This window comes from Lagopus muta, chromosome 9 (assembly GCF_023343835.1).
Source record: "Lagopus muta isolate bLagMut1 chromosome 9, bLagMut1 primary, whole genome shotgun sequence".
NCBI lineage: Eukaryota > Metazoa > Chordata > Aves > Galliformes > Phasianidae > Lagopus > Lagopus muta.
Genome location: NC_064441.1, coordinates 13,386,778 through 13,414,451, shown reverse-complemented (window position 1 = coordinate 13,414,451; position 27,674 = coordinate 13,386,778). Strand labels below are relative to the sequence as shown.

Here is a 27,674-nt window from a genome sequence, read left to right as displayed (position 1 = left end):
AAATTCAAGCATATGAAATCCAGTCACTGGCTCTGATTTCAAATAGTGTCACTTTGGGAAGTTGCTGGCTCTGTTTTGTGACTGATCCTCCCTTGAGTAAACTGGTACTGCACCGCGCTTCCTGAATCCTGGCTCCTGATTCCTATTCCAGGACTGCTGCTGTCAGAGCTTTGACTTCTGTAAAGCCTGGGCCTTCCAAACAGGAGCATGTAGCAGGAGGGAATCCATTCAGATTACACATGCACTGAGTGCAGGTGAAGAGAGTGTATTAAAGTGGTTTTCACATATCCCTTAAACTGCAAAGTTTGCCAGTCCTGGGAAATATTCTAGATTAATTACATCAAAAAAGTTAAATGGCATTTGGATATATTTTATTTTGTCAAGGAATTTACAATAAGAAGGAGGGTGTTGAGAAGAGCAGGCAGGCAGGAAATTTCTCTGCATACAGTTTTGGAGAGGAGGAGCAGGCTGCCAGACTCTTGCTGCAATGAAAAAAGTTGCATGACAGATGGTCTTGTAATCATAAATAAAAATAGATCATTGTAGTTCCACGCAGTTCTAAGCATGATTTCCACACTGCTTCTCCCCAGGCTGCTGCTGGGAAACACAGGGAGAACAATCAATGTATGAAGCCCCTTAATTTGGATAAGAACTGATGCTGGAAAACAAGGCCTAAAACTGCAATTTGAAAATTACAGAACTGCATCTGGTTTGTAAATAAATGTTATTTCTGCAGTGAAATGCTGTTTGGTTCAGTCAGTAAGTCAAAATCTTAGTCTGTAGAATGTGTTTACAGCCCTGCTGAGCTGTTTGACATCAGCTGCCAGCACAGCTTCTTTGTACAGTTGAGCCTCCCTGCAATTCTTTTGTCTTCTGCCTAGCTAGCCATTAAATCTTCACAACGCATGCTGCTGTGTTAGCAAGCTGCACCATGGCAGTACCTCTTGGCATTTCATGTGAGAGTCAGTAATTGAAGGAGAATGGCAATCCCTGTTGCCCTAATTAAATAAGCAGCGAGTGCTTCTAATAGGGACTGTATTTCATTGCAGTTTCCTCTACGTGGTCACAGATTATCAAAAGAACTCTATCATATTTACACACAAGGAAAGTAAGTACTTAAATGGATCCATGATTCTGTTCCCTTTCATTTTTTTGGTTTCTTGTTTTACCCGATTTGATCAAACTGTTCAATTTCTCAGTATTAATCTTTACCTATAATCTGTTTTTATTCCTTTTTTTGGTTATTCAGCCTTTCATTTCAGAATAACATCTGACTCTATACAACAGAAAATGTGACAAATTTCTCTAGACATACATTCTGCTATTTGCACTAGTGCTGTCAGACTGAGTATTGCTGTGTTGTCTTTTCTTTCACAGTGGAGACAAAAATTGAAACTATTTGCATGTGTATTTTACTGCCACTGAATTAATTACTTCTGTCCTCTTCCATGATTACCTTACAGAATTTAATAGTGACATTACTTAGTATAGCATGGTCATAAGTAGAGAAAAGCATGGTACTGTTGAACAGTTGAAAAGTAAATGCAGATTCTAGTCAGTTCAGTGATTCACTGGCTGCGATGGAAGAAAATTCAGTCCCTTAATCATCAAGAAGGTACAGTGTCAGTCATACTGTGCAAGACCCAGAACATCAAAAACACGTAAGTAATAAAAAAATGACTTCAATGTTTAGCCTGCCCTACTTTACACATAATGAACAACTAGTTGGTTTATGATTTAATCTTAAAATATTTTATTAAGCACAGATAATAATGCAAGAATCTATGTAATAAAACAACTTAAGAGAAAAAAGCAGTGTTAAATGAGTTACTATAAATATTGCACTTAAAATTCTTATTTTACATATATACGCCTTAAAAAATGGACAATTATAAATTAACCAAATTACAAATTTGGTGTGTTTCAGATCAGAAGGTTGTGCTGCAGATCTTCAACTTTAAGATTTAGGATTTGTAATTTTGTGTCAGGATTGTGCTTTGGTGGCTGGGATGGGAGAAGTGTGGAAAGGGTGACCACAGTCTTAGTGTTTGTGGTTGTGTTTTCATGACTTAAACTAAGTGAAAATTATTTTCCAAGAGAAATGATAGAATGCAGATGCAGAGTTTAGTTATAACATGTTTTGTTTTTCAAGGCATTCAGGATCTTTTGGTTCTTAGTCTTAAAACTCATGACAAAGCTGTTCGGAAAGATCTTGCCTCTGCCATCTTCTTCTACCTGGCCCATGATGATGTAGTTCAAACCTACAAAAGAGAGTTTGATATTACAGAACAGACCTTTAAGACATGGTTGGGTAAGCAGAGTTATCCGTGGTTTATATTCTGTTGCCAATGTCTTTACTGTGCTTTCTTTCCTACCCAAGGCATATATATACTTCCTTATCCATTTTGTACTTACGCAACGAACTACAATTACATAAAAATCAAACAGGTCCATGGCTAAATGCATACCTATTGTATGGCTAAATGCACTGCAGATGTTTTTCAGATTCATTTGACAGTCTGTATTTAATATTAACATTATTTAATATTAATTTATTTAATAAACATTAGAAATGCAGAATAAACACTGGATCAATTAATTACTAACATGTGGAGATGTTAATTATTAATGATTAATTTTTGGATATTTTCTCATACACTCAGCTTGTAGTATAATGCTCTTTAGTCTTTTCATGCCTTTTTCCTTCTTCAAGGGCATAAATACAGTCTAGGAATATAGAGTGGCAGTCAGGTAAGCAATGTGGGCTTGGCGTGTGATAAGCCCTGACTTTGAGGCAATCAGATGGATTTGAGTGTTTGCATGGCTGAGAAGAGTTAGAGATCTGCAAGGCCTCAGACAGGAAAGAGTCATGTTGTAGGGGGTTAAACAGAAATGTAGAAAGTTTAGATATTATGTAATGGCTATTAAATAATTCAGAGGTAGAATATTTAGGTAGAGAAACTGAAGTGTGTGGTTTGGACCCAATCTGCCTAAAAGGAGACAATTTGTTCCAAGGATACTCTTCTTTCTCCCAGACAGATGTCTGATTTCTGAAGAAACAAAGGTAAAAGCAAAAGCAAGTTTCTGACAAGGATGCTCACTTTGATACTGCCCACTTAGAAGTAATATACTTAAGTATCAGCAGCAACAGGGTCTTTTTGGATGCTTATTAAATTATTTTGACTGTTTTCTGCTATGGCTCTATGTTCTCCTGTTCTACCTGTTTACTCAGGAAGCAGACCTGACTACTATTTCATTTCTTGCTTAGTTACTTTAATGAGGGAGTATATTTCTTACAATATGATATAAGTAGCCTTTGTTATAGTTAACTGGAAATCTTTGTTCCACTCCATATAACAGTTTGATAGCTGTAGAAATACTAGCTGTTTGCAGATGTAGAATAGGTAAAGGGATACAGGAAGAGAAGAGAAGAAGAAAGGGATACAGGAAGAGAAGAAGTAGTTACATTTTCATGTGCTGTCACATACTGTTCTTTCAAGTTTAGCATGATTTTGTTTTTCCACTCTGAATAACTGCATGCGATCCAAAATTTATACATGTAAAAACAAAACAGAACCGAGTTTCATCTGGGCGAGCAAAATCAGATTTTACTTTATATCACATGAGCTTTTAAAACATCTTTTCAAAGTCCCTTGATCTAAGAAAGCCTAATACTTTATTGCATTCTTAAATTTTATTTATATAAGCCTGTAAGTTTTTTGTATTTTAAATTGATTCCATGTAATACAAGTAGCTGATTATCGAATCAATTACTGTAATTTTACTGATATTTGTGGTTGTATTTCAAAATGCAGTTCTCAAAACTGTTGTCTTTTACAAAAACACAAAGCAGTTATTTGGCTGTACTCACCTCTTCTGATGAGAGGACACTGCTTACATACTACAATAATCTTAGCACTCATATTCTTTCCTGCTTGTTGTATCGCTAAGTTTCCCTCCTTGTATACATTAATGATTGATATTGTTGCATGCAAGCTTCCAGCCCGTGTTGTTGTTGAGATTACAGTTCCAGTTATTACTAGAAGAAATCACATTTGATGCATTTTAATTACTTTTTACAATTTGATGGACCACAGAAACAAGATATTTGCTCTTAAAAATGATGCAAACAATACTGGAAAGGTGGGTGCCATCAGCAATTTGGCAAAAGGTGAGAAGGAAAGTGATTTTTATTACTCCAGTGCCAAGGGAGAAAAAGCAAGTTTCGTATAGTGGCAGTGACTGTCAGCCACAACAGCTGAGGAGTGGTCAGTAAGATTTTTCTTCCTGCTTGTTCTGATATGGGGCAAGCCTGTACTGGTTGTGTATTAAACAAGGCTGGTGGTCAAGAGTGGTGACGACTTGGTGCTGCAGTGTCTGCATTCTGCATCAGGGTGCAGTCACAACCCTAAACTGTTTTTCTAGCAAAATGATGCAAAGCTGCCCCTGCTTTCCTGAAACAGCAGACTACCTCCAATCTCATGGGTTTAGTTATAAAATTAGAGAGAATTAGATTATTAAGTTGTGAGAGAATTGTATGGGAACTGTTGATAATGGCCTGAACCTCTGATTGACCACCTGAGGCAAGCAATGAGTCAGCAGTGGGAGCACAGCTGCAGGCAATTCACCTGTGATACCTGAAGGGGTGGAGCCTGACTGCGCCTCTCTGAGATCCCATTTAAGTGCTGACTGCCACTAAGGAAGGATCTCTTTCTGGAGAGAGATCCAGTTTACTGCGAGCCTATGGCACTAGTGAGCATTTTTCATTAATTTTTCCACCACAGTAATCCTACTTAGCCTCACCTCTGTACACATATTGTTTCTCCACCTGTTGATTGTACAGGGGATTAAGCTGTTCCATCTAAAATGGTATAAGGTAATAAAGGTTATAAAGGGTCAGAGAAGCTCCCAGTATTAATTTGGGAAATGCCTCTGACACATAAGAAATTATAAGTGTCAATGCCATTCAAATATAGAGAAGGTTGTTTGCTGTATCAGTGATTTGCGCATGGAAAGCAGTGCTTTTAAGCTTCCACACTTTCTGAAGTCTTAAAAATGTTTTGGGAATCTGTAGGCTGAATTGTGAAATAGCCAGCAGCTATGGCATAAAATGTGGCATAAAATTCCCTGATGACAGACAAATGAGATGACTACAGTATTTGAATCAGTATTTCCTATCAGAAGGTGACCTATATTTAGTGATGTGATTTTTAGAGCAAATATATCTGTTCAGTCATAATGCAGTGCCTCTTTTGGGATTATTTCCAGTGTTTTGATGATAGGCATACTAATGTCAAATACACGTGTAAGAGGATGTAAAAATATCACCAATATATTACGGATCATTCGTAACTACATCTGGTAAAACTCCCAGCAGTGTATACATTTCCAAGCAACAATTAATTAAAAAGAAACAAACTTTCTTACCAAAGTTGCTTGAACAATAATTGCTTTCTAGAGTCCCACTCCTCTTACATTTTTGCTGGCAAAGGGCAACTGTAGGTTTTGAAACTTTGAAGAACAAAGAAGAAATTAAAAGATATTTTCAAACAAATGCAAGTAGCATGCTTAAAAACATATACATGCTAAGTAGATCTGGTAATACAAGTAGATCTGGTAATATCACAATAATGATGTGTCCCCTTTTTCTGACATCACCTCCGCTTCTTTCCATGCATTTCAGCTACGTTGTACATTAATGGCATTATACAGTGGGATTTCTTACAGAACATTCACATTTGATTGTAGTGTGGTCTTAAATGTGCAAGTTGTTAGTGTTGTTGCCTATTGCTCTGGAGCCATAGTAGTCCATTAAAGTCTTATGATATTACGGTAATGCTTACTTCAGAGAGAGCAGGTAGACTTATATCTGAAATTACTGTACTGTGATGAAAGAGAGCAGAGTTCAAATTCCTACCTTTTTTCTACGTTTTTTACATTGCTTCGTGATATGTTCTGTATAATTTTGAAAGATGGCATTTTGAAACAATAGAATGTGTGAAGAATTGAATATTGGAGGCAACAGCTGCTTCACACTGACTTACATTTCCTTTCTGAAGCTGAGTGCTTTGTTTAAAGACAAGTAAATACATTCCCCCCTCTCTCCTTTCCTGCTTACCACTGGAGTGGACATTAACAGTCTCTGCACTATATTCAGATTGTTCAAATTATTGGTAAGTTTGAGATGAGAGATGGAGAGATTAGAACAATAATAAACCCAGACAACTCATATAAATGCATTTATTTAAAATAAACAAAAATGCCCTAAAATAGTTGTGAAGAATATCTTTGCATTATTTTTCTCTAGAAGGAAGTATTTTGCAGAAGTCTTACTCAGCCTATTCTTTCTGAAAAAGCTTCTGGCCAATTTTCCAACCAGTTCTTATTTATATTTCTACTTATCTGCTAATGGTATAAATTGGTTCAAAAATAAGATTTCTAAAATTCAAATGAATGATGCTGAAATTTTGTCTTCAGTGCAGGTCCACAATGGTTAGATCTTCATATTTGCTATTCTGCCTTTTGAATCTCAAGTTTAATACTTGAACCACGCTTAGTGATGTGGGATTTTTGTTGTAGTTTTTGTTTTGTTTCATCTTAATGAGGTCTTCATTTGGTATTCGATAGGCCTCTGTAGAAAGGCTGCAGTGTGAGACAGGTGACAGCCTGGATTAACTGAGACCAAGTGTTGGAAGGAACAACTTTATGAAGTGCTGTATAACGAAAAAGAGCTGAATTATTTATTACCAAACTGTCAGTTCCATCAGGATGATTTGCAGTTCACTATGATTTCGTTTTTATACTGCTTTTTAAAATCTATTTTAAATATATTTCAGTATTTAAGCACCGCAGTTTCTTTGTTTTCTTCTGGGAAGCCATTACTGTCCTGACTTCTGACGTGTTTTAAATACAAATTAGGTTGTGATGCCAAACATCATGAATAATTTGGTTTTGTGCTATAACTGTATCTTAAACCTCTCATTCAGGTTATGGAAACTTTAAGACTTTATCCCTTCAGAACCTCAGTAATGAGGTAGTTTTGGCAAGGCCTTCAGAGAAATCCTCCTTTGATCTTTCATATGTGCCGTTTCATCTTAAATATAAAAGATTATTTTTAGTCTGACATATTTTGTTATAAATTTCTGCCCCTGAACATTTTTGAATAAACACCATTTTGAGAGAAGAGGGTCTGTTGGTAGGACGCTCAGAAAACGTGAAGAGGGCTCAGATGGTTTAAATAGCAATGTTGCTTTATCTTAATAACTAAATGAAGAGAAATATTTACAAATTGGCTTGTCTGGAAGAATTTTTTTTTTAAATAAAATTATTTATGGAAATATGTGGACCTTCCTATAAAAAAAAAAAAAAGTAATTGCTCATTGTTCTGAGGAATTTGGTAAAAGGTGTTTGCTCATCAGCTGTCAAAATGCTGAGAAGAGATGATAATATTCTCTTATCTGAAGTAACTGTTACAGTGAACCGGAGAGATTTCCTGTTAATAATATTAAGTTGATTCTACATGCTCTCTTGAGTATATTAATTTTTAATTAATTCCTTCAACATTTTAAGCACTAACAAACCACAAAACTGATTTTAATATACTTCATGTTACATTTTTCTAACCCTCTCTTTCTGGAATAAATCAGTTTTACAATCAAATAAAGCCAAAAAAAACTTACCTGATGTAGCAGGGATTGTTGTGGTAGTAGGTGGAACTGTAGTTGTGGGTAACTTTTTTGGTCTAAATTTATAATGGCCAATAAAACCATCAGCTGTTAAACTCAAATCAGATAAAAACTGAATGAACAACTCATTTCTCTCAGATACAATAGGCCTGGGATGGAAAAACAAAATAACTTTTATTAGATTTAATGTCAAAACCAAAAAAAAACATGAATAGCCTTCTTACACAAAAGCAAAGAGATTGTGCTTTGAGTTTATTTCTGATGTGAATGCAATATCTGCCCCTACTGCTAGAGTACATGCTCCTTTTGCTAGCATGTCTGACCCTGATGCTGTGATTGTGAAACTCATTGTTGAATCATGAAAACCTCTGATTCCTGAGGGTTATGTCAGTATAAATATCTTCAAATTCTTCTGTGTGACTTCATTGCGGACTTCACTTCTGGAATTTCATTCCGTGGGGACAGGTTAATACAGTGAGAAAATATGTGAAAGGAATCCTCAGCATGTAGCAGAGTTGAGTAAATGTTTTTGGGTTGCAGTTCGTTTTTGTTTAATGGAAAGTATATTATGTATTTGGAAGGTCTGACGGAAATGAATTTGATGTGGAACTCTGAAATTCTTCAGTAAAACCACTAAAAATATTTTGGGTTGCTACTTCTGTGTGGCTGTATTTTGCCAGAGATTGGATTTTTATTATATTATATTGGAGGCCTTACAGAGCTAGTGGTGTTATTTTGTTAGGATTTGAAATGTCATTAACAAGTGCTTGTCAGCGTATTGGTTTTTAGTTCATAAACTGTAGTACCTGCTGTGATGCTAACTAACTCTGGATGTAGGCTTTGTTGAAGACTTCCACTAGAGAAAATTGTATGGCATGCAACTCTAGCAAAGGAGCACAACGCTCATTCTTCTAAGCATGATTGATTAATATCTGTTAATGCCAGTGTTTTCAAGCAAGACCACATTTTGTTTGGAAAAAAGAAAATAGAATAAAGAGGCAGATAGAACTTGAGAGAAGAAAGTGGAAAATGGTTGTAAGATGTATTTTCACTCAAATGACCGTCTTGCTTCCTTCCAGAATTTGTGTTAGTGTTCATGAGCTTCGGGCAGAAGTTCTTCAAAACTTTCCATAACACTTTCTAACTTTATAAAAATTTATGATTAACTCCTTTTTTTTTTTTCCATTTCCTTTTCAGCAAGTATTACAGAAGTCAGATTCAGCCCCTAGCAAGCTGACACAAAAGTGCATAATTATCTGAAATTCTGTAGATTTACTGTTACTGTAGTAAATGAACAGACTGTAATTTTCTTACCACAGCACTGATAAAGGCTTTGGTATTAGGAGGGCACTTATCAGCTGTAGGGAAACTTTGGTCCGCTTGCTGAATGCTAGATATAAAAAGCCAAACAATCTGAAAAATTTGACCCGTGTATTTTTTTAAGTATCTTTTTTAATCTCAAGTGCTGGTTTTGTTGCTGTTTGTTTTTTTTTTCCTCCTAATAAAATGTTATTACACATACTATTCATTTATATTTCATACTAATTGTAATTAGGAGTCAGGTATGTGGTTACATTGTATGCTAGCTGCTCTACGATTGGATCTGGGTTCATCTCTGTAACCATCAAGTAAGTTCAAGGTATTCACTTTATTCATACTTAAGTACGCTGTTTCTGTTACAGAATGCCATGTTACATCATTTGTAACCGTTCGTTAGTGAATTTCAACTTGCATAATTGCTGTGTTAGATAGGCAGCTAATATTCTTTATAGAAGGCTTCCTTCATCATTCAGTTTACACAACATGGTTTGCTTTTCTTTTGCTACAGGAGTTTGGTCCATACTGTTTTTCTGGTAAACTATGCTGAGCATTTTGCAGCTAGTGGAAAACCCCCAGGAGACACACTTGATCCTCACTGATTACATAAGTTGTCTATATATTACTCAGCAAGGGAAAGTGACCATGTTGAAGCTCTGTATTGGATCAGGTTAGTAAGCAGTCCTAAAATTGGCTGTCAGTACACTTCTAACATTCTGTAACAGGAAATCTCATCTCTAAGCTATGTGGCCTGGGTCTGAGCCCAGACTTCTGCCCTTGTTTGCCTGTTGCATACTAAAGTCCAAGTCCATACTAAAATGTCTATGTTGTGAAGCCCACTAGAACTTTGGCAGACCAGTGTACAGCTTAGACCTGCTTTGGGGATAGATGCTGAGCCACAGCTGAGAGGTGGTTTAGGAAGCTACTTCTGGCTACCTCTCAGGGATTAACTGGCACTTCTTTCTTCTGCACTGCCTTGTCAGCCAAGATCAGATCCCAATGGTTCAAAATGTACTTGTGCAGCTGGCCTAGGTCTTAGTTGGAAAGAAGCAACTACATTCCAGGGACTGGAGGCCACCAGCTTCATTTTTAAGGGGTTTTGTTCACTGCTGCCTTCTGAGAATCAAGGGAAGGATAAGATCTTGTGGAGTTCAGTTCTTACCTGAGTTGGGAAAAGTCTGCAATGTCACAACTTACATACAGTGAAGCTAGACTCTGTGCTCTTGTCTTGTGGACTTCTTAATACTAACTGCCTTGCACAGTCTTCCTCCATCTCACAGCTTTTCTGTTGGAGGCAATATGGAAAGATAGTTCTACTTCTACTAGTGAAGTCCTTCCTGCAAACAAGGACGTGATTGTAACTGCAGCTAACACTTAGTCTCTTGCATTGTTTTAAAGGCTTGAAGTAGCTAGCACCTAAAGAACATTCTTCCAGTGGCACTGTAATGTCAGTATCTTCTCATATTTCAGTATTTAACTGAACTACAAGAAGGCTGCACTGAACTTCAGCCTCAAAAGATGCATCTTTTCCAAAGGGAAACTTACGAAAGTTTAACACCAAAAGTTTAAGGTGGCTGAAGGAAACTGAAGACTATATTTCAGGTGCACCCCTACTTACCCTTAATTAAACCCTTACCAAATTTCTAATAAGTTTTTGTAAGGCTAAGATTACTCTATTTCTTTATTTCTAGGACTGTCCTGCTATTAGGTAATGATCAAAAATAGCAAGAGAGAGTGAAGCTGTTGCATAGAGAAGTCCGTAAGAGTTTTGCAGAATATCTGCCTACCCTCTTGTCTCCAGAGGATATACTGTGTAACCTTAGAAAAACATCCAACCAAAACTACAAAAACCTCACAGTAAATCTCAGCCCAGCACACTCCCTAGAAAGCCTGAGGCATGTACCTCCTTCCCCTATCACAGTTGCTCTTGGGATTCAAACTAGCTGTCACTTCTGAGACTTAATTCTATTCACATGCTTACATTAGTTTTACTAGCTTGTATATTCTCTTCATTCTGTAAAGCTACTCCTTTTTAAATAGCTTAATGGAAGAGGTATGATGTGGAGGAAAAAAACTAAAAATTACTAGCCTCATGCGAGAAAATTTATACACTTCTTAAACAATTATGATCTACTATTGCCAGATCTGTTTATATACTGATGGTGCTTCTGTCTATGTTAGGGGGTGTTTAATGGGGGAGGCAGAGCCAGAGGGATGATTTTGGGGGTATTTTGGGTGAGATGACAGTTTGAATGGGTTGGGGTTATTTTTTCTGAGTGTGACGTCAGCAATTTGGCAGTTAAGCTGGTTGAAGCCTATGGTGGTACCCAACATGTTCATGTGTCATGAAGGGCACTGCTCAGCACAAGTGGACGAGCTGGTGAGTAGCCATGGAATGAGCAGAAGTGTGTGGCAGAGGGTAGAATGAAACGGAGTAAAGAGACAAGAGACTGGGGAGGTCAGTTGGATCTCTGCAGTTTGGTATCTGTAATCAAAACACAGTGATGCTAGTATTCAGTTAGCGTTAATGCTGGTATTATACGTACATGCAAATACCAATAGCATTAAAAAGGGTATAATTAGAGAGTGCTCAAATGAGGCTTGAGAGACGGGACAGAACTTGGATTGGAAACAAGGATAGTCACTGACACATGAGGGAAAAGGAAAAACCTGGGGAGAGATGGATATTATTGAGCAACTTCTAGAAATGCAACTGAAGGTAGAAAATGACTTATTGAGGAAAAAATAAAAATCAAAAACCAAGCATAGAACTGTAAGCAAAGCAATGCATAGTGCTGTGAAGCTCATAATCGTAGAAAGTTACTTACGCTGGTGGACTGTCTCCACAATACTTCCCAATTCTTTTAGCATCATTGATTTCCCCACCGTTAAACACAGCAACATAGTCATATCTGCAGTAGTTGTCTCTCTCCACATCAAACTTCTCAAACTTTAATTCTATTAGCTGCAGGGAAAAAAGTGCAAGTAATTTAGTAAGACTTTGATAACCAAAATTTGTTAGTGCTTCTTACACTAAATGGCCTCTTCAGATGCGCTACTGATTCGTTTTTGCTGTCTATAATAGTGAATTATTCAATCCACCTAATATGGGTTTGATATTTTAATCCATGTAGATTCTCTCCAGTAGAGAAATAGTTCAAAATATGACCTTAATATTCTACAAAGTATTTTGTTCTCAATTTTTATTTGGGAGGTGATGGTCATGAACGGCATTTAAGAGTAGTTCTCTTTACACAAAGAGGAATATAAGAACCTGGAGATAGTTAAGAAAAGCAACCTACCAGTGGGCTTGGTGACCAAGATTTCTGACTTTGTGCCAAGTTAAAGAGCAGATTGCTCAGCAACAACCAAAAAATGTTAAGCTAGAATGAAGATGAGCTCTACAGCACAGGGAACAACACTTCATAGCCACGTGTGGCTCAGTGGCAAACACACCCTTTATCTCTTCTGCTCTCAGCTCTATTTAGGCCTTAACAAAATGGAAACTTGCACTCTGAAGGCATCTGGCTAACTAAGCGTGTTATGAGATGAAGCCTTCAAAATATAAAACTAGACAAAATTAATGAAACATATATTGAAGATCCTCGTGTAAGGCTCATCTGAATATATTCCCTGTGCTGTGAGCTGAATCGAGAACAATTTCTGCTTTTACTAAGCTGAACCAGCTCTGCTTGGTTACCTCAATAACAAACTGAAGTGAAGTTGAAAATGCTACAAATAATGTTAGACTTAAGCTGAACATTCACCACCATCATTATCGTGTTAAGTCCTGAGATGATCACTTCCCCTAGCTTATTTTGCATGATGATTTGTTGATTAACAAAATTGTCTTTAAAAGATCTTCTCTAAAGGCCTCACCAGTCATAGACGCTCTAGAAGCTGAATACAGGGGAATTTACCAGTGCGCACAAGAGGGCATTGAGTGCTTCTCGTGTTCTCTCAGCTGCCCCATGTCACGTAAGGTGAGCGCAGCTGAAGTGCAGCTGCGCCTGCACTCTGCTCATCTCCATGACTTCAAGCTTCAGCCAGGTGGTATTTTTACCACGAGTGCAGCCTGAGTGGCACCTCTGTGTGTGGCTGCTGGGGAGGGAGGTGGGGTAGGGCAGTGCATTACCTGGTTCTTGGGGGCCACGATGTGCCAGGAGCATGTGACGCCTGCTGGGTAGTCCCGCTCCGGCCAGTTGGGTGTTTGGAAGGAGCCGGAAGGCTTCTCCAGCCGTCCCCCGCAGTACTGGTCACCTGGAAGTACAGCACACTGTGTGTGGTATGATGTGGGTGATGGGCTGACCTTGCTGTGCTGCGCGCCGGTGCCCAGGTGCTGCTGGGGTCTCAGGGGGATCTGTGAGGAGAGGCCAGGCTGTGCCATGCTGGGCACTGCCGCTCCAGCAGCCCCAGTGCTGTACATCCAGGCCCAGCAGCATGCTGGCAGCTCCTCAGAGAACATACCACGAAAAAAGGGCATAAAACACCAGAGATAGAGAAGAGAAAGACGGGGGAAGGGAGAAGCAGTCCTGTGAAGCAGCAGGAGGAGCCATGTGGAGCTGGAGTCGTTCCCTGAGCTGTGCCCTGGAGCGCCCACCACACGCAGGTGCATTCCTCTGTGTCTGCTCCTCAGGTCACAGACCTGCACCAGGTATGTAATCCTTATTTGTAATAGGATTATGAGTCTTCATAAAAGTGATTTCATCATGTCATGATTGTCTCTATATTCTCCTTTGTCCCGGTAGCAAAAGCCTTCAAGTGGTTGGCCTGCCAACCAAGTTGGTTGGCAGGCCAAGAGCACAGTGACACGTCCTCCCTGTCATCTCCAGGCAAAAACTAATGCCTTTGACTACAGTTGTCCCTAATACATTTTTCTTTCTTGTTTTTTTTAAACATAGAAGTTTACAACCCCCAGTGTTGTGTAGCACAGCACTGTAGCCACCTGAATTGCTCCCTGAGAAAAAATGCCCTCTCCTTTCCTTTGCAGCCACTTGCTTTCTGTATTAGAAGTGACAGTAGCTGTGTTACCCATCTGCTCTCTCCACATCAGTCCAGAGATCAGGGCCAACTCCTATAATCTTGTGGAACTGTTTTCCACTTTACTGTGCTGAATTTTATCTGCCATTTTACTGACAAGCTATTACCATATTGCTGCTAGATGCAGCCCTTCTGCAACTCTTGGAGTACAGTCAGTTCTCTTCTTTACCACTTTGATTAACTAGCTGTTATGAGTAAGCAATTGTACTCTGCTGTTTGCTAAGCAAGTTAGTTAATGAATACACTGATCACCACAATTCCTAATGCCTCTGAAACCGCATCTTAAGTGTTAGTGTAGCTCTCCATAAAGTTAAATTTGTCTTCAGCACATATGTAACTGTTGGTTACCTCTTTCATGTGGTTCTGCTGCAGAAAACTTTGCAATGAATCCACTTCCTGCAGTATTAGCATCTGAAGTCATCTGCACCAGCATTTTATTGCTGCTGGATACAAGGGCACCTGGTTTCACTGTACCACAGAACCTTCCGATGCGCTGTCCGTTGGTGTGGCCGCTGTATATATCCACAAAATCGTACCGGCACAAATTGTCACTTTCCAGGTCTAAGTATCTAAAAGAAAGAACCACCACTTTTCCTTCGGGAACCTGTAGAGAGACAGAGGAGGGAGACAGAGGTCTTGAGGTGTGACTGACAGCACATACCTATCTGATCTGTGTACGTGAATATTTTCACATCCTTCTCCTCTTGCCTATTAAGTTCTTTTTGCCAACTATACCCCAAACAATGGTTTTTAACATCTTATTGGGCCAATTGTAAAAATAAAGCTCTGGCCATCTCAGCTGCCATTATCTTCCTCCCAATGCACAGTACCCTCTACCCAGATGCTCACAGCTGGTTATGTGCCATCACCTCCCAGTTCAGTGTGGCAGGTTTCACTTAGTCCTGCTGAAAGTACGTGCTCAGCCAGGTGGCTCCCTGTCACCAGGGGAGGCTAGGGGGTGAAATGAATGGAGGTACTTTCCTTTAAATATGGAACAAGCCATTTATAATTCTGAGGAAATTAAATGGCTGCTCTTATGTTGCTGATTGGTCATATGGTTTCATAGGGTTTTATTTATTTATTTGCATAACTTACTTATACAGCTAATGCTGAACAACCTTAATATCAGCTATTGGACTGAGTTCATTCAGCTTGTAGGCTGCACTTCCATTTGGAAAGCATGTGTAGAACTATAAAGAGTTCCAAAGAACCATTGGCGGGTGCCCTCAATACACAAAAGTTTTGTTTTCTGAAGCATTTGAGAAAACATAAGACAGAGTACATCTCTTATGTCTGTATCTGTGGGCATTGTGAAAGAGGGAAGAGTACTGACAAGGATGTAAATTAACAGGGTAGTAGCTTTCAAGGAGGGGAACGTTCCTTAGGGTAGAGTTGCAAGCTTTTAAGAGCATAAGCAGCACGCTGAGAAGTGTAAACTATTCTAACTAGCACTCAGTACTACTTGAGAGGACAAAAAGAAGAAAAACTATTTTAAAGCATAGAGGGACCTCAGGCAGAATGTGATGATCTTTGCTCAATTTGTAGTCCGCTAGAGTGGTTACCAATTAAAATAATTGCAGCTGTCTGGGACACTGCTGTTTTCTGCTTTAAATACATAACACACACTTAATATATCTGCAGTAAGTCCGTATTTACACCACTCCATTTAAGAGCTTGTGAATTTTTTCCTTCCTTAAGAGTGACTCATTTTTAAAAACACCAGTTTGAGATAAACTGGACCTAAACTGTTTCTATATGAAATTGTCAAACAGTCTTTGAGTTCTCTCAGTTGTTAAAAATGCTTTTTCAGATGGAAGAGGATAGATGGAAATGAGTTCTTAATCCACAGAAGAGACTAATAAAAGCAGCAATAACCAAATGTAATGAAAAAAATGTGCTGCTTATATATTAAGGTTACTCGTTTCTGTAGCTACTTTCCTGTCCAGTGCCAGTACTGATCCTGCAGGGCAGACTTTGCACAAGCTGATCACATGTGCCCAGGGTACACATACATGCTGGCTGATCAGCCCTGCTGCATTCACCTTGTTGTATAGAATTTACTGTCAGAATGCGTTCTTTTAATCCTTGTTCAAAGTTCTCTCCAAAAATGCATTCAGCTCTCCTGTGCTGACGCATGTTATTACTACTACTACTAGTACATCAAAACCACAGAGCTCATCTAATCTTACCCAGAAATTCCAAAGCACAATGACTATGTTTTAGAAAACTTTAAGGTCAAATGTTAGGTTTAGCTCTCGTGCTACTGAAATGAGCAAGCCCTGTACAGGAAAATAACCCACATGTGTATTTATTCAGCATGAGGCCAATACAGATGTGGGGACATTTTGTAAGAATTTCTGTGAAAGCAATATGACTCGAGTTGCTGATCTCATAACTAAACCTCTCGTTATTGCTTTCACTTGTCTCCTGGTCTGGATCACTGAGAGGCATTAGGGCATGTATCATTTTAACAGAGAAAAGTCTAAGAGGAATGTGAGATTCATGTCAGAAGAACAGATGTTATTTACAGTTATCCTACAGACTCTGTGTGACTAAAGAAAAATGCTGGCTGTAAATTTAGTCAGATAAAGTCAGATTTAGGCAGTTAAATAAAAGCATCCTCTTTTCAGAAGTAGTAAACAGCTATACATAAAATAATGTGTGCTCTTCTGGTGTTGCTTGTTGTTTTTAATTTTATCCTGGTACAACAAGAACCAGGTGACCTTTCAAAGGCACCATGTTCTAATTTTACACAGGCTAAGTTCTTTGTCCAGCATTTCCCACTACATACTTTCAATGTCTTGCAGTTTTGCTACAACTTACTCATCTTTAATGAGTTTCCCCTTTTCCTTCCGTTGTTTCTGAAAGTTGAGCTGCTCCATCATATTAGAGAAAGTAGTTTTGTCAGTGCTTATCAGATTTTCCCGACTTTCTCAGCTTCATTTTCTTTTTTGAAGACACCTGGTCCCTTCAGGAGCTTGGAAAAGGAAGCTGAAATGTGGAAGCTGGCTGATTTTGGGGTAAGGAAGAGGATTTTTGCTTTTCCACAGCGCTCACGCATTTCCCTAGGCTTCCCACTCCCTTGTGCTGCCCCAGGTGGGGCATTGAGAACCAGCACATACAGCTGATCAGTGACTGAGAGGGTGGAGGATGGCAAAGCAGCCCGACTGAATTGCCAGCCTGCCATTCACTCCAGTCTTGGTTTTTCTGTTTCGTGGTAAGGGGAATTCTATGCACTGTTATATGCTTCCTTCTTTCTTTACCACTGCCTGCGTTATACTGTACTTCATGACATTGTATATTTTGTAACAGTTTTTATTGTCCCTAGCTTTCAATCTACTTGATCTTGGCCAAGACTGTTCCTCATATTTGTACTCAGCCCCATGGTCATGAATGTTTAACAAGAAGCCTATGCAGACCTTAGTTGTCAGAACAATCCTTGCACACATTTAGCCAATTTGAGAAGAAAAGTTGTTTACAGTTATGTGAACTGGGTTCCTTAATAACAGGTACTACTTTCTGTCATTATGTTATATATTAATGTCATTACTTTATATATTACTGCCATTACTTATTAAAATAATATTTGCCATTATTCACAAAAACAACAAATGTGTTCTACCATGCTGAAGGAATTACAAGTTTGTGGGCTGACCAGATGACACACGAGTGCAGATGATGGCAGTTCCACATTCTGGCAACAGCCACACCAGCTTGCAGCTACTCCCAAGGAATCCCACCCTGAATACATGCATTTTTGGGAAACAATACTTTTCTTTAATTTCTGCCATTTCCTTTTCAAAATGTTGAAAGCCAACATGTTAAAATCTGCCAATGTTTATCCTTGGACATTTCAAATATTGCTCCATGAAAAACCCAGGGGAGAAAGTAGAGGCCAACATGACTCAGTTTTGTTTGAGACACATCCGAGCCTGATGCATGTGAAGATGGGATACCTCAGGGGAGGAATTGGAAGGAATTGTAGCTCTGCTCACATGAAAGATAAAGAAGTCAAAGGAAGAATATGACGTGATGCTTCCCTTGCAGGGTGTGCCTTATTATTCTGTTTTATCTGCCCAACTGGTATCTTGCAATGGCAGAGCCACAGCTTCTGCTCCTCCTTATCGTACTGAGGGTGACTGACCCTTACCTGCCCTTTATTTCACTTATGTGACTCTCTGAACTTCTTTAGGATCAGATATTATGGTACTGAACTCCTGTGAAGGATGCTGCTTCTTTTCATGAATTTGCATTATTCCCATTGAAAGCTGAAGGAGAAGAGTGCTCCCTCAATTTTGGGGAAGAGCTGTTCCAGAGCATAATTTTCATAAATCATCCATGTAGGATATTAACCTCTTGGAATGAGCATGATTATCTTATGTATACAACCTACCACAAAATAAGATCACTAGATCTTTTTCGGTTATTGTTTATTGCAGGTATTTAATGTTAATTAAAATTTACTTACATTTAAAGTAATGAAGCTGCTTTCCTGTTGTTGTTCTCACTGAAAAAAAGAGCTTTTTCATCATTATGCCTCTTCCAGTTTGTATGGAGAATTCCCAAATCATCTCACTTTCCAAATTATTTGTTTTAGTTTATTTGCTTTGGAAATAATCATTTGTTGGTGAAAAACCCTGAAATACTAACTTTCTGAGGAAATATTTTGGCTGATTTTTAAGCCTATACTGTAAATGTTTAATAGCAAAATACCGATTGTATGTTATGCCATAGCAGTCCCAGGTAGACGTGAAAAAACATATCAGCTATTTTCAAGCTAAACACATTAGTTGTCTCGACCAAGAAGGAATGTGACAGATACTTGGAATGACATCCCAGGATGAGCCACAGTTTGAGCCCAGTCTCTTGTTCCCTAGCTCCGTCCTCTTCAGCCAGAAAGAACGAATCAAGAAATTCCTATCAGTTTGCTCTCCCTGGCAAGCCACCAGATTCTGTTAAACTGTTCATTTGCAATCCATGCAACCGTGAGGAAAGACTTTCTCTACAGGAAGCTGCACATCTATATGGGAAAACGAAGGGCAGATTCCCAAGCTCCCTGATAAGTAAAATTTTCTGACTCTGTTTGTTGTCAGCCAATCTGCCGGGACAGCTCCTGAACCTACAAAAACATAACCTTACGTAACTCTGACAGTCTGCGGTATTATTTTTGCACGTAAAATGGCGAGACTTTTAAAAGAACTGCAGTCTGCCAGAAAAACACAGGATAGTGATCCGGCTTGTTGGACTGCGTGACACATTTATGTGAGGTGATAGCCAAGAAGGATTACAGAGCATTAAAAGTAAACGTATGTGACATTTTAGATAAAGCTATATACGTTACTATAGGAAAGGAAATAGCTGTACAAATGACTTCTTAGCAAAGCCAACTGAAAGCTGCAGGGTAGTCTGCCAAAGTTGTAATAGAACCACAAGCATGTGCTGAACACTTCTTAGAGCTCTTAGAATAGAGGAGCTGTTTTCTTTAGCCAGCTGAAAAAGTCCCAGTCTCTTGAACTAACAGAACCATAATTGAGTTAGAGAGACTCTTCTAGCTCCAGCAAACCAGTTGGAAAGATTTCAGCTGATACACTGCTGCATTGCTTTATCTGTATTACCCATGCATTTTCCGAACTTGCTTGCTTCTAAAGAACGAATTAGCTGTCAATGCCTCGCTGGGGATTTTCTCTCTAGGTGATGAGATCCTGTAGTTGAGAAAACACAATGTTGTGCCTCTTGAGACCCAGATGAAAAGCAATCTTTGTCTCTCCCATGCTTGCAGATTGGCCTGATCCTGCACCAGACAGTGGGTTTCAGGAAGATGCTCACTTGCCTTTGAGTAAAATGGACAGGCAAGAGCCTCACTCACCTTCCAAGATAAGATGCTAAATGAGAAAGCTTAACAGAGTAACTGCGGCATACGTATTTCTTCATGGCAGTGAAACTTGCTTTTTTCTTTGGGTGTTTCTGTAAACTATTTCAAGTCTCAGCGTATCTGGCGAAAGGAATTTGTTGTTTAAACTCCAGTAAACCAGATCCTTGAGTGTACCACTTTCCTTTAGTTTGGTAAATCACTCTTTTTACAGAGTGAGACTGCACAGTTTGATAGGCCTCCCCTAAATCCTCCCTGCACTTCCAAAAGACAGGGTGTTCTGCGCAATTCCTGGGGGAAAATCTACTTGGCAGAGCGAACAGTGTCTAATTGGAGTTGCATGAGATGGGGGCACGGGGAAGCCTCAGCTACTGCAGTCATGCAGCCCTTCTCTGATCTTGGGTGAGCTACAGAGGGCAGGACAACATCAGCCAGAAGAGCAGGGGCAAATGGCAGCAGAGCTGCAAAGTAAGGATGAGGATGCTGTTGAAATGTCAGGAGCCATTGATTTCCCTCCCGTGCTCAACAAGGCCCAAGTGCAGACATAGCTCTGCTATAGCTTTGCGGTAAGGCTGCTCACACCTGTAAGGCTAACCTGGGTGCTCACATCTTGTTGGCAACCGCAGCTTTAAGTCTGCCATGAAACCATGCTGTGAACTCATTAGATACAACCAACTGTCCTCACGTTACTTCCAACAGATGCAGAATGGCAGCTCCAGGGAGCTGCTTTACACTCTGCGTTTACACTCTGAAAGTTTTAATGGTAACAAAAATGATGCTCTTGTCATCGAGATGGCTATCCTTCAGGTTCAGCGCTGGACTTTTGAACATCTAATACCGATTTATGTTGGTAAACTAACTTGGATTATTTTTCCTTCTATTTAAGGTATGTGCCTATGACCCCAAATGGAATTGGCGTTTGCTGTTCAGATGGCAAGGTGGGCCGTGCTGAGATCCCAGCCTCCTCAGTCAGCAGGAAGCAAATCTATTTGCAAGCATACATCTCACAATGTACTCGTCTGGATAATGCCCTTCATGGATTGAAGGTAACCTTTAACTCGGCCCTAATAATTAGGCAGTGTGAAGGTGCAGAAAGCAGCTGTTGCAGCTTCACAGCCTTCAGACCTTCAGTCCTTCAGACACAATGTTTAAAATTACATCACTCATTGGTACAAGAGTTGTTTCAACCAAACACTGTAAACAGATCAATGCCTCCTGCTTTGCGTCAGCATCTCTATAGTAGCAGGAGACAATTACCCTGTAACATCCTGTTCGGCTGCCATCACCGGCCCATAGTGCAGGCTTTGAACTAAGGCCGTCTTTACTGCTCCCTTCAACACAAAGACCACTTTGTTAAATACTGCTTTTTCTTCTGCAGAGTCCATACCCTAGGGCTGAACGCCACAGGAGCTCTTAGCGAGCGGTGCATAAAACGATGGAAGGGGAATTTGGTGGGCAAATGTGGAAGGCTCCATTTGTACTGATGTGAGGAAAAGGAAAGTTGTTTGTTCGGATCTCTTTTTCTGAGTTGTGAGTTAGGACACATCCAGCACTGGACTGTTCAGGCCTTGTTGCCTAATGGTGTCTGTGAGTACAGTGCCTCCGCACTACAGCTTCATCTTGGCATCAAAATATCAAGTCACACCCTATGCTTTTCCATGGCCATCGGTAAACATAACAACACCTCCTTTTTGCTTTGCAGTGTGACATAGTCCAGTTGTCCTTCCTGTCAAAACAACTTTACTATGAACACACTACAAGCAAACCTATTCATGCTGTTTTCATTTCTGCTTGAAACTTCTGCATCTCCTTGCCAATTAATTTTGCTTTTCATGATATTTTATGTTGCCTACCCCTCAAAGCTTTGCTTTTACTATTCTGGTCTAACTGCTGATTTCTGTGCTGATGAGAACTGTACAGGTTTGCTCTAAGGGGGTTGATTTTAAAACAGTTAAGACGTATCTATGAAAGCCAGTGAAATTTTGATCCAACCATAGACAAGGTCTGTTCTTTACTGTACTCTTCAGCCACTCATCATATATATCAGAGCTATCCTAAAGTGCTCTAGATAGTTGAGCTGTGCTGAGTTCCTAGCTCACTACTGCACAGATTTCCTGCTCCCTACAAACCACTGGCATTAACAGCAGTTCATTGCCTGACTTTGTGAGATTAGAAGTTCTTACCGTGATCTTCCAGGTGCATTTGCTGTTTGGAGGGTAGACTCCCGGAAATCCTTCACTCCCAATGAACCCCGACTCTCCCGATACAACTCCTCCACATGTAAATGTAGGCCTGAGGATAACAGGAAAAACAGCACTTCATTTTTAACTATACTTCATTTATTGTTTGTATAATAAGAAAGGGGTGCTGATAGTCTGAATTCTTAAACCAAAGCTGGAATATTTAAAATTCTCAGTAACTTCAGACAAACTTTTCATTGCCTGATGCCAGCAGGGACACTGTGTACAGCGCAACAGCCTTGACGAGTACCTTTCATCATGTTCTACTGTGCAAGGTGGTGGTGGAGATGCATTGTAGAAAATCGCTATTCTAATTATTAAGGATTATTAACAAGTCTTTTGATAATAAAATAAAGTACTAATTCTCATCTGTCCCACCCCGCAACGCTCTGAACTCAGCCATGTAACAAAGCAGCTCTCTGGCAGTTTCCTACAGCTCGAGGCCGCCAACCGCCCGCACGCAGCTCGTGAGGCTCAGCCGGGCCGGGCGGCTGTTCCAGCGCTGCAGGCGGCAGCGCGTTCGGTAGCGCTCGGCACCCCGCGCCGCTGCCGCCGAGGACACGGCTGAGCTGCGCACGTGGGGACGGACGGAGCCGCGCCGATGGCGCCGCTCTCGCACGGGGCCGTTCCACGCAGGAGCCCGGCACGCCCGCGGCTCTCGGCGGAGCCTGGGCCGAGCGGGGCGAGGCGGGAGGGGATGGGTCGGCTCGGGCCGGGCGGTACCTGGGCGGCGGGGCGGCGGGGCGCGCCCTCGGCAGCAGCAGCAACAGCGGCAGCAGCAGCGGCAGCGACCGCGGGGCGGCGAGCGGCATCCTCGGGCGGCGGCGGCGGCTGGGGCCGGGCTGGGGTAGGGCTTCTGCGGCTGCCGCCCGCTCTTCCCGTGCGCCGCGACCGGGGAGGAGGCAAAGGCGTCCGCGGCCCTCCGCCCCCGGGGCAGGGCAGGGCAGGGGCCGTGCCGGGTAGGACCACGCGCCCGCCCTCCTTCCGCGGGGCGCGGTCGCTGCCGGCTCTCCCCCGGGGCCGCTGCCCGGCGCGCCCCTCGGTGCCCAGGGACTGCGGCCCCGGCCCGGGCCCCCCCGGCTCCGCCCGCTCTGCCCTCAGGTGGCGTGGCGCTGCTCCGCCCGAGCGGCAGTGAGCGCGGTGCGAGCGAGTGTGCGGGAGCCGCTTCGTCCGGAGCTCGGGCGGCCGCGCTGTAAAAGGCTGCTTCGTTTAAATTCTAAAGCAGACTTTAAATGCTCCTTCTTGTTTACCAGTTGGTAATCCTGACCCGTTTCAGCAGCGTTTTCACTCTGGCTGTGAAAGATGCTCATTAAAGGGCTGCGGCAGAGCTCACAGCGATGAACTCAGCGGTTGTGTGTGTGTGGGACTCGGGACCGGGATGTTTGGGAAAGAAACGGAATACCAGCTCAGGAGTCTCGCTGCAGAAAACTTGATCTTAAAAACCTAGTTTCTGAAAGCAGTGTTAATACAGATGGATCGTGACGGAGGGTGTCAAGCCGATAAGTGAAAATTTACCTTTTAAGGATGGTTTTAAGAGCAGCCTGCACCTCTGTATGCTTTAAGTGCTTCTTCCCATAGAAAGAGGTACAAAAGTTTGCACTAAGCAAAGCCTGGGGGAACTGAGCAGTGGAAGGCTCTGCAATTGTCGTGAGGCAAGGCAGAATGCAAACCTGTTCATTCATTTCTGCCTTGTTTGTTAAGTGCTCACTGCTCATATTCCTGCAAAACACAAAGAAGGCTGTTCCTACTGCCACGGCTTAGAAGCAGTACTGTCTTACACAAAATACACTGAGAATTAAACAGAAAAAAGGATGCTGCAAGGTAGTGGATGTAATGTCTGTTCTCTCATTTCTGTAGAGCTGGATGAAGAAAGCAGTAGGATAGCATGGATGTGCGTGTACTGAATTTCCAAGATTTGTGTAGAAGTGCAGCTTCTGTTGGGGTATCCCAATAACAGTGGTTGGTAAGAGGAACCAACAGCATTCCTGCATTCAGGGAGGCAGTGGAAAACAGCAAGGAGCAGAGGCTGAGGTGTGTGGGGGTTTTGCAGAGGCTCGGGTTTGTTACAGGCATGCTTGTCTCTGCAGCAGCATGGCAGTGCCTGGCCTGCAGCCCTGGGGAGGGGCAGCCCCATGTGGCCTGTGGCACTGGAGGAAGCAGTGCGACACATCTGGGTAAGGAGGTTGCTATCTACAAGATGTGGGGATTGAGGATTTTAACATGATTGGAACAGAGGTAATATTTGCACCTGTATTTTGAGCTGATCTGAAATGGCAGAAATGGGAAATAAGTTAGCCAGAAAGCAGAAAATTACTTAGTCTGTGACCAACAGGTTCCTAGTTAGCAGCCAGAATCACTAGGTATAGTGATTTTAGTTATGAAGGTAGTTTAATGTTCATAAAATTGTTATACATGGAAGTCAGTGTACACCACAGTGAGTTGTGCAATCCTCATGCCACAGACACAAATATTCCCTGCTGCTCTTATTTGATTGTCAACATTTTTGGAGACTAGAGAAGAATCACTTTTTTAAAAAACCAAGTATTGCGGGCTTTCCATCCACTGCAGAGCTGGACTCCGTGCAGAGCCACCAGTGAGGGTGAGCTCCATTGGGTTACATATTCAGGGACATTTTCTGTGTGATTGCTGCAGATTTAATTTATTCTCAAGTTACTGTTAAACTTCTGGACGGGTCATATGTTAACAGGTTCCTAATCACTACCCGGGAAGGCCTGCAGGTCTGTGCAGTAAAGGGAAAATGAATGGGTGAGCAGCACACTGACACAGGGAACAGGCTGTTGGGAAAGCCCTACGCAGTTGCACGCAGACACACAGCGGGTGCTGGCACCTTCGGTGTCTCAGGGACGGAGCAGCATCACTCCTTGGCATGCCCTGCCCAGGAGCAAACCCTGAATTACAGACTGCAGACAAGGCGCTCAGTCTGAATTAAATTGTATTTACCAAATGTAAATGATGTTGCCGGAGAGAAGTCACCCATGAACTAGACCAGTATTCTGGCTGGTTTCCATTGATGGAAGGGTCAGAAAAGTAAAGCAGTTACCTATAAATAAAGATGTTAGCATTGACATTAGTATTAAACTAAATGTCTATAAGAAATACAGAAATGGGAATGACCTTTCTTTTTCAAGCCCAGTGTCCCCTGCTGTTTCAGGCTACCAAATAAGTAAACTCTTTCATAAACTGATGATGCTTCATTTCTGAAGTCAGCAATTTTCAGGGTCAGCATCTTGGTGTTGTTTGCAGGGTAAGACTGCACAAGGGGGAAAGGCACAGGTACGGACTGTACATAAGGAATGTATACTAGAAGGGTTTTAAGCTCAAACCAGAAGATTTACAGGCTCTCATGTAATCTTAATTATGCTGCCTTGCATACGTATTAGGTTGTATAAAAGTTGCATAGGTTATGTTACAAAAATAGCATGGAGTTGCATGAGGAAGGAGTTTATCTATTGTGCACAATAGATGTCTAACTTTTGATGGCCAACTTTGCAAAACAAATCAGTTTCTTTTCCAAAATTGTTTCTTTTCTGATGTAGTTTCTTTCTGAACACTGAACAAAAACTTTTTTAGGGCAGAGGAAGACAGGGGATGCTATATGTGTCCCTGAGGCCTGAAATCTGGAGGCCTGGAACTCTGAATCTGTGGTGGGGACAAAAGTGTTACTAATGTGGCTGTGCACAAGTGGAACAGCTGCTGGTCTGACTGAAAAGATGACTTTCTGAGCCCTTATGCTCCAACTTCTACCCAGGTCTGCTTTCCTCTGTGCAAAGCAATCTGTGTAAGGGCCCTTGCAGTGTGACAAAAAGATAAAAGACATAATTCTCTCTCTCAGTGTTCCTGTGCAGGTCTTGTTCATCTGATCCTGTGAAATTATGTGAATTTAATTTCACATAGTAATTGCTATCAGCGATGGTTCTTTATTTTGTTTGATGTACTCTTACATGCCAAAATCTTGGTATTTTCACTCCCAAAAGAGCTTTGGAATTTCCTGGAATTTCAGGTTGTCCCTTTTCAGAGCAGTACTGTACAGGCAGTAGAGAGAACAAATCCCTATTTTTTTGATAACCCCAGCACCTACGCTGACTCTTGACTCACACAGTTCCTAAGAATCTCAAAGTTGCTTTGGTTTGTAAGGAAAGCATTTGTTGTGTTATGTGTTTAATTGAATCTGTTACTTCATGGAAATAAAAAACAACACATGAGAGTTGCCACTGGAAGACTCTCGGCCCCCACCCTTCCTTAGGAAGGAATTCCCACTCTGCTCTGTGTTTGTGTTTCAAGCTGCTCTTGCAGCTCGTTCATCAATTGACGTGTTTTCTGGCTTTGCAGAAGATGACTGTGATGTGAAAGACATCTCCTTCACTGCTTTTTGCTAATTCTGAGGTAACAAGTGCAAATGCAGCATCGACAGTACTCCCATGCCTTAAGAAATCAGGAACGGAGCTAGCATCCCTTAATTAACTTTTTCTTCTTCTTTGATGGCTTTACTTCAATTAATAACACATTTAATACAGTTGCAGTACTTGATGATTCATGCTGTCATTTAGCACGGAGACCAGATGTGATGTATTAATCATAAATGTGCTCTACTGTTTCTGCATGGCTTTTCTAAATTATTTTCTGATTCTCATGTTTGCCAGTTTGGCCAATTCTGGCATTGCCAACATGAGAACAGATTAAGGGGAATGGGGATGATTTATCATCAGTTTGGTCATAATATAAAGATGATAAATCGGGCTGCTACTACTAAACTGCAAATATTCCTGTAACCAGAGCTCTACTAAGTATTAACCAGTGTGTCTACCATTAAGCAGGGTGCTTGTAAGATTCGTGGTGTTCACAGATACTCCATTATAGCACCAACTTACAGGATGTTGTGTCAGTGTTTCCACTGAACCATCCCAGATTCCATTAACCAAGGGCAGGCACCTTTAATGACCCGAACACACAGCAGGTGGAGAAATTGCTAATGTACTGATCAGATAAATGGGGTCTCTTAGAATGTTTTCAATCTAGAGCTATCTAATAGTGCATTTTAAAGATGCTGGTCTAAGGAAAATATTTCATACACAAAAGGAAGAGGAGCATAATTGATGGAATGAAAGGCCATAGAAGTAAAAAGGCAGAACTCCTGAAATGCCTGCAGGTAATGTGACAGGCAGTCCCACGGGGGAGTCCTGTAGCAGCAGGCAACGAAGAGCAAGGCATATCAGTCACCAGCATGGGGCAGGGCTCATCAAGTGTCAGTATGTGCTCTTCTTATCTAGAAAGTGCTAAATACAAAGATAGATGGGCTGCCCAGTTGGACATTACCCTAGCCTCAATGCAGTCAAAATCAACAAGTATTTAAGTAGTTAACATTATGAAAGAAGATTCCAGAGCAGGTTCTCTTTGCTTCACTTTGCTGGAGATAGGAAAGAAACTCGAGATCATTGCTTATGCTCAGGGAAGAAAATATGAGAGGAGTCAGAAAATGTTGTCACTAAAATAGTCAAATTAGAC

The 27,674-nt window shown here is 41.0% G+C and overlaps 1 protein-coding gene across 1 annotated transcript; it reads right to left on the bottom strand.

Annotated features, from left to right (window-relative positions):
- Positions 1–230: 230 nt before the first annotated feature.
- On the bottom strand, positions 231–23,175 carry PCOLCE2 (procollagen C-endopeptidase enhancer 2). Its single transcript, XM_048954551.1, has 9 exons — positions 22,875–23,175; positions 22,095–22,203; positions 14,391–14,646; positions 13,138–13,262; positions 11,831–11,967; positions 7,680–7,834; positions 5,428–5,511; positions 3,872–4,039; positions 231–2,261 (listed from the first exon to the last, which is right to left on the bottom strand). The coding sequence occupies exons 1-9, from the start codon at positions 22,961–22,963 to the stop codon at positions 2,125–2,127; spliced, it is 1,260 nt and encodes a 419-aa protein (XP_048810508.1). The 5' UTR covers positions 22,964–23,175; the 3' UTR covers positions 231–2,124.
- Positions 23,176–27,674: the final 4,499 nt, after the last annotated feature.

Coding starts and splice junctions, on each gene's coding strand:
- PCOLCE2 (XM_048954551.1), bottom strand. CDS start 22,963: ATGCCGCTCGCCGCCCCGCGGTCGCTGCCGCTGCTGCTGCCGCTGTTG. Junction 22,204..22,874: donor CCCGCCGCCCCGCCGCCCAG/GTACCGCCCGGC, acceptor TGTTATCCTCAG/GCCTACATTTACATGTGGAG. Junction 13,263..14,390: donor AGCAGAACCACATGAAAGAG/GTAACCAACAGT, acceptor CTGTACTTCCAG/GTGACCAGTACTGCGGGGGA.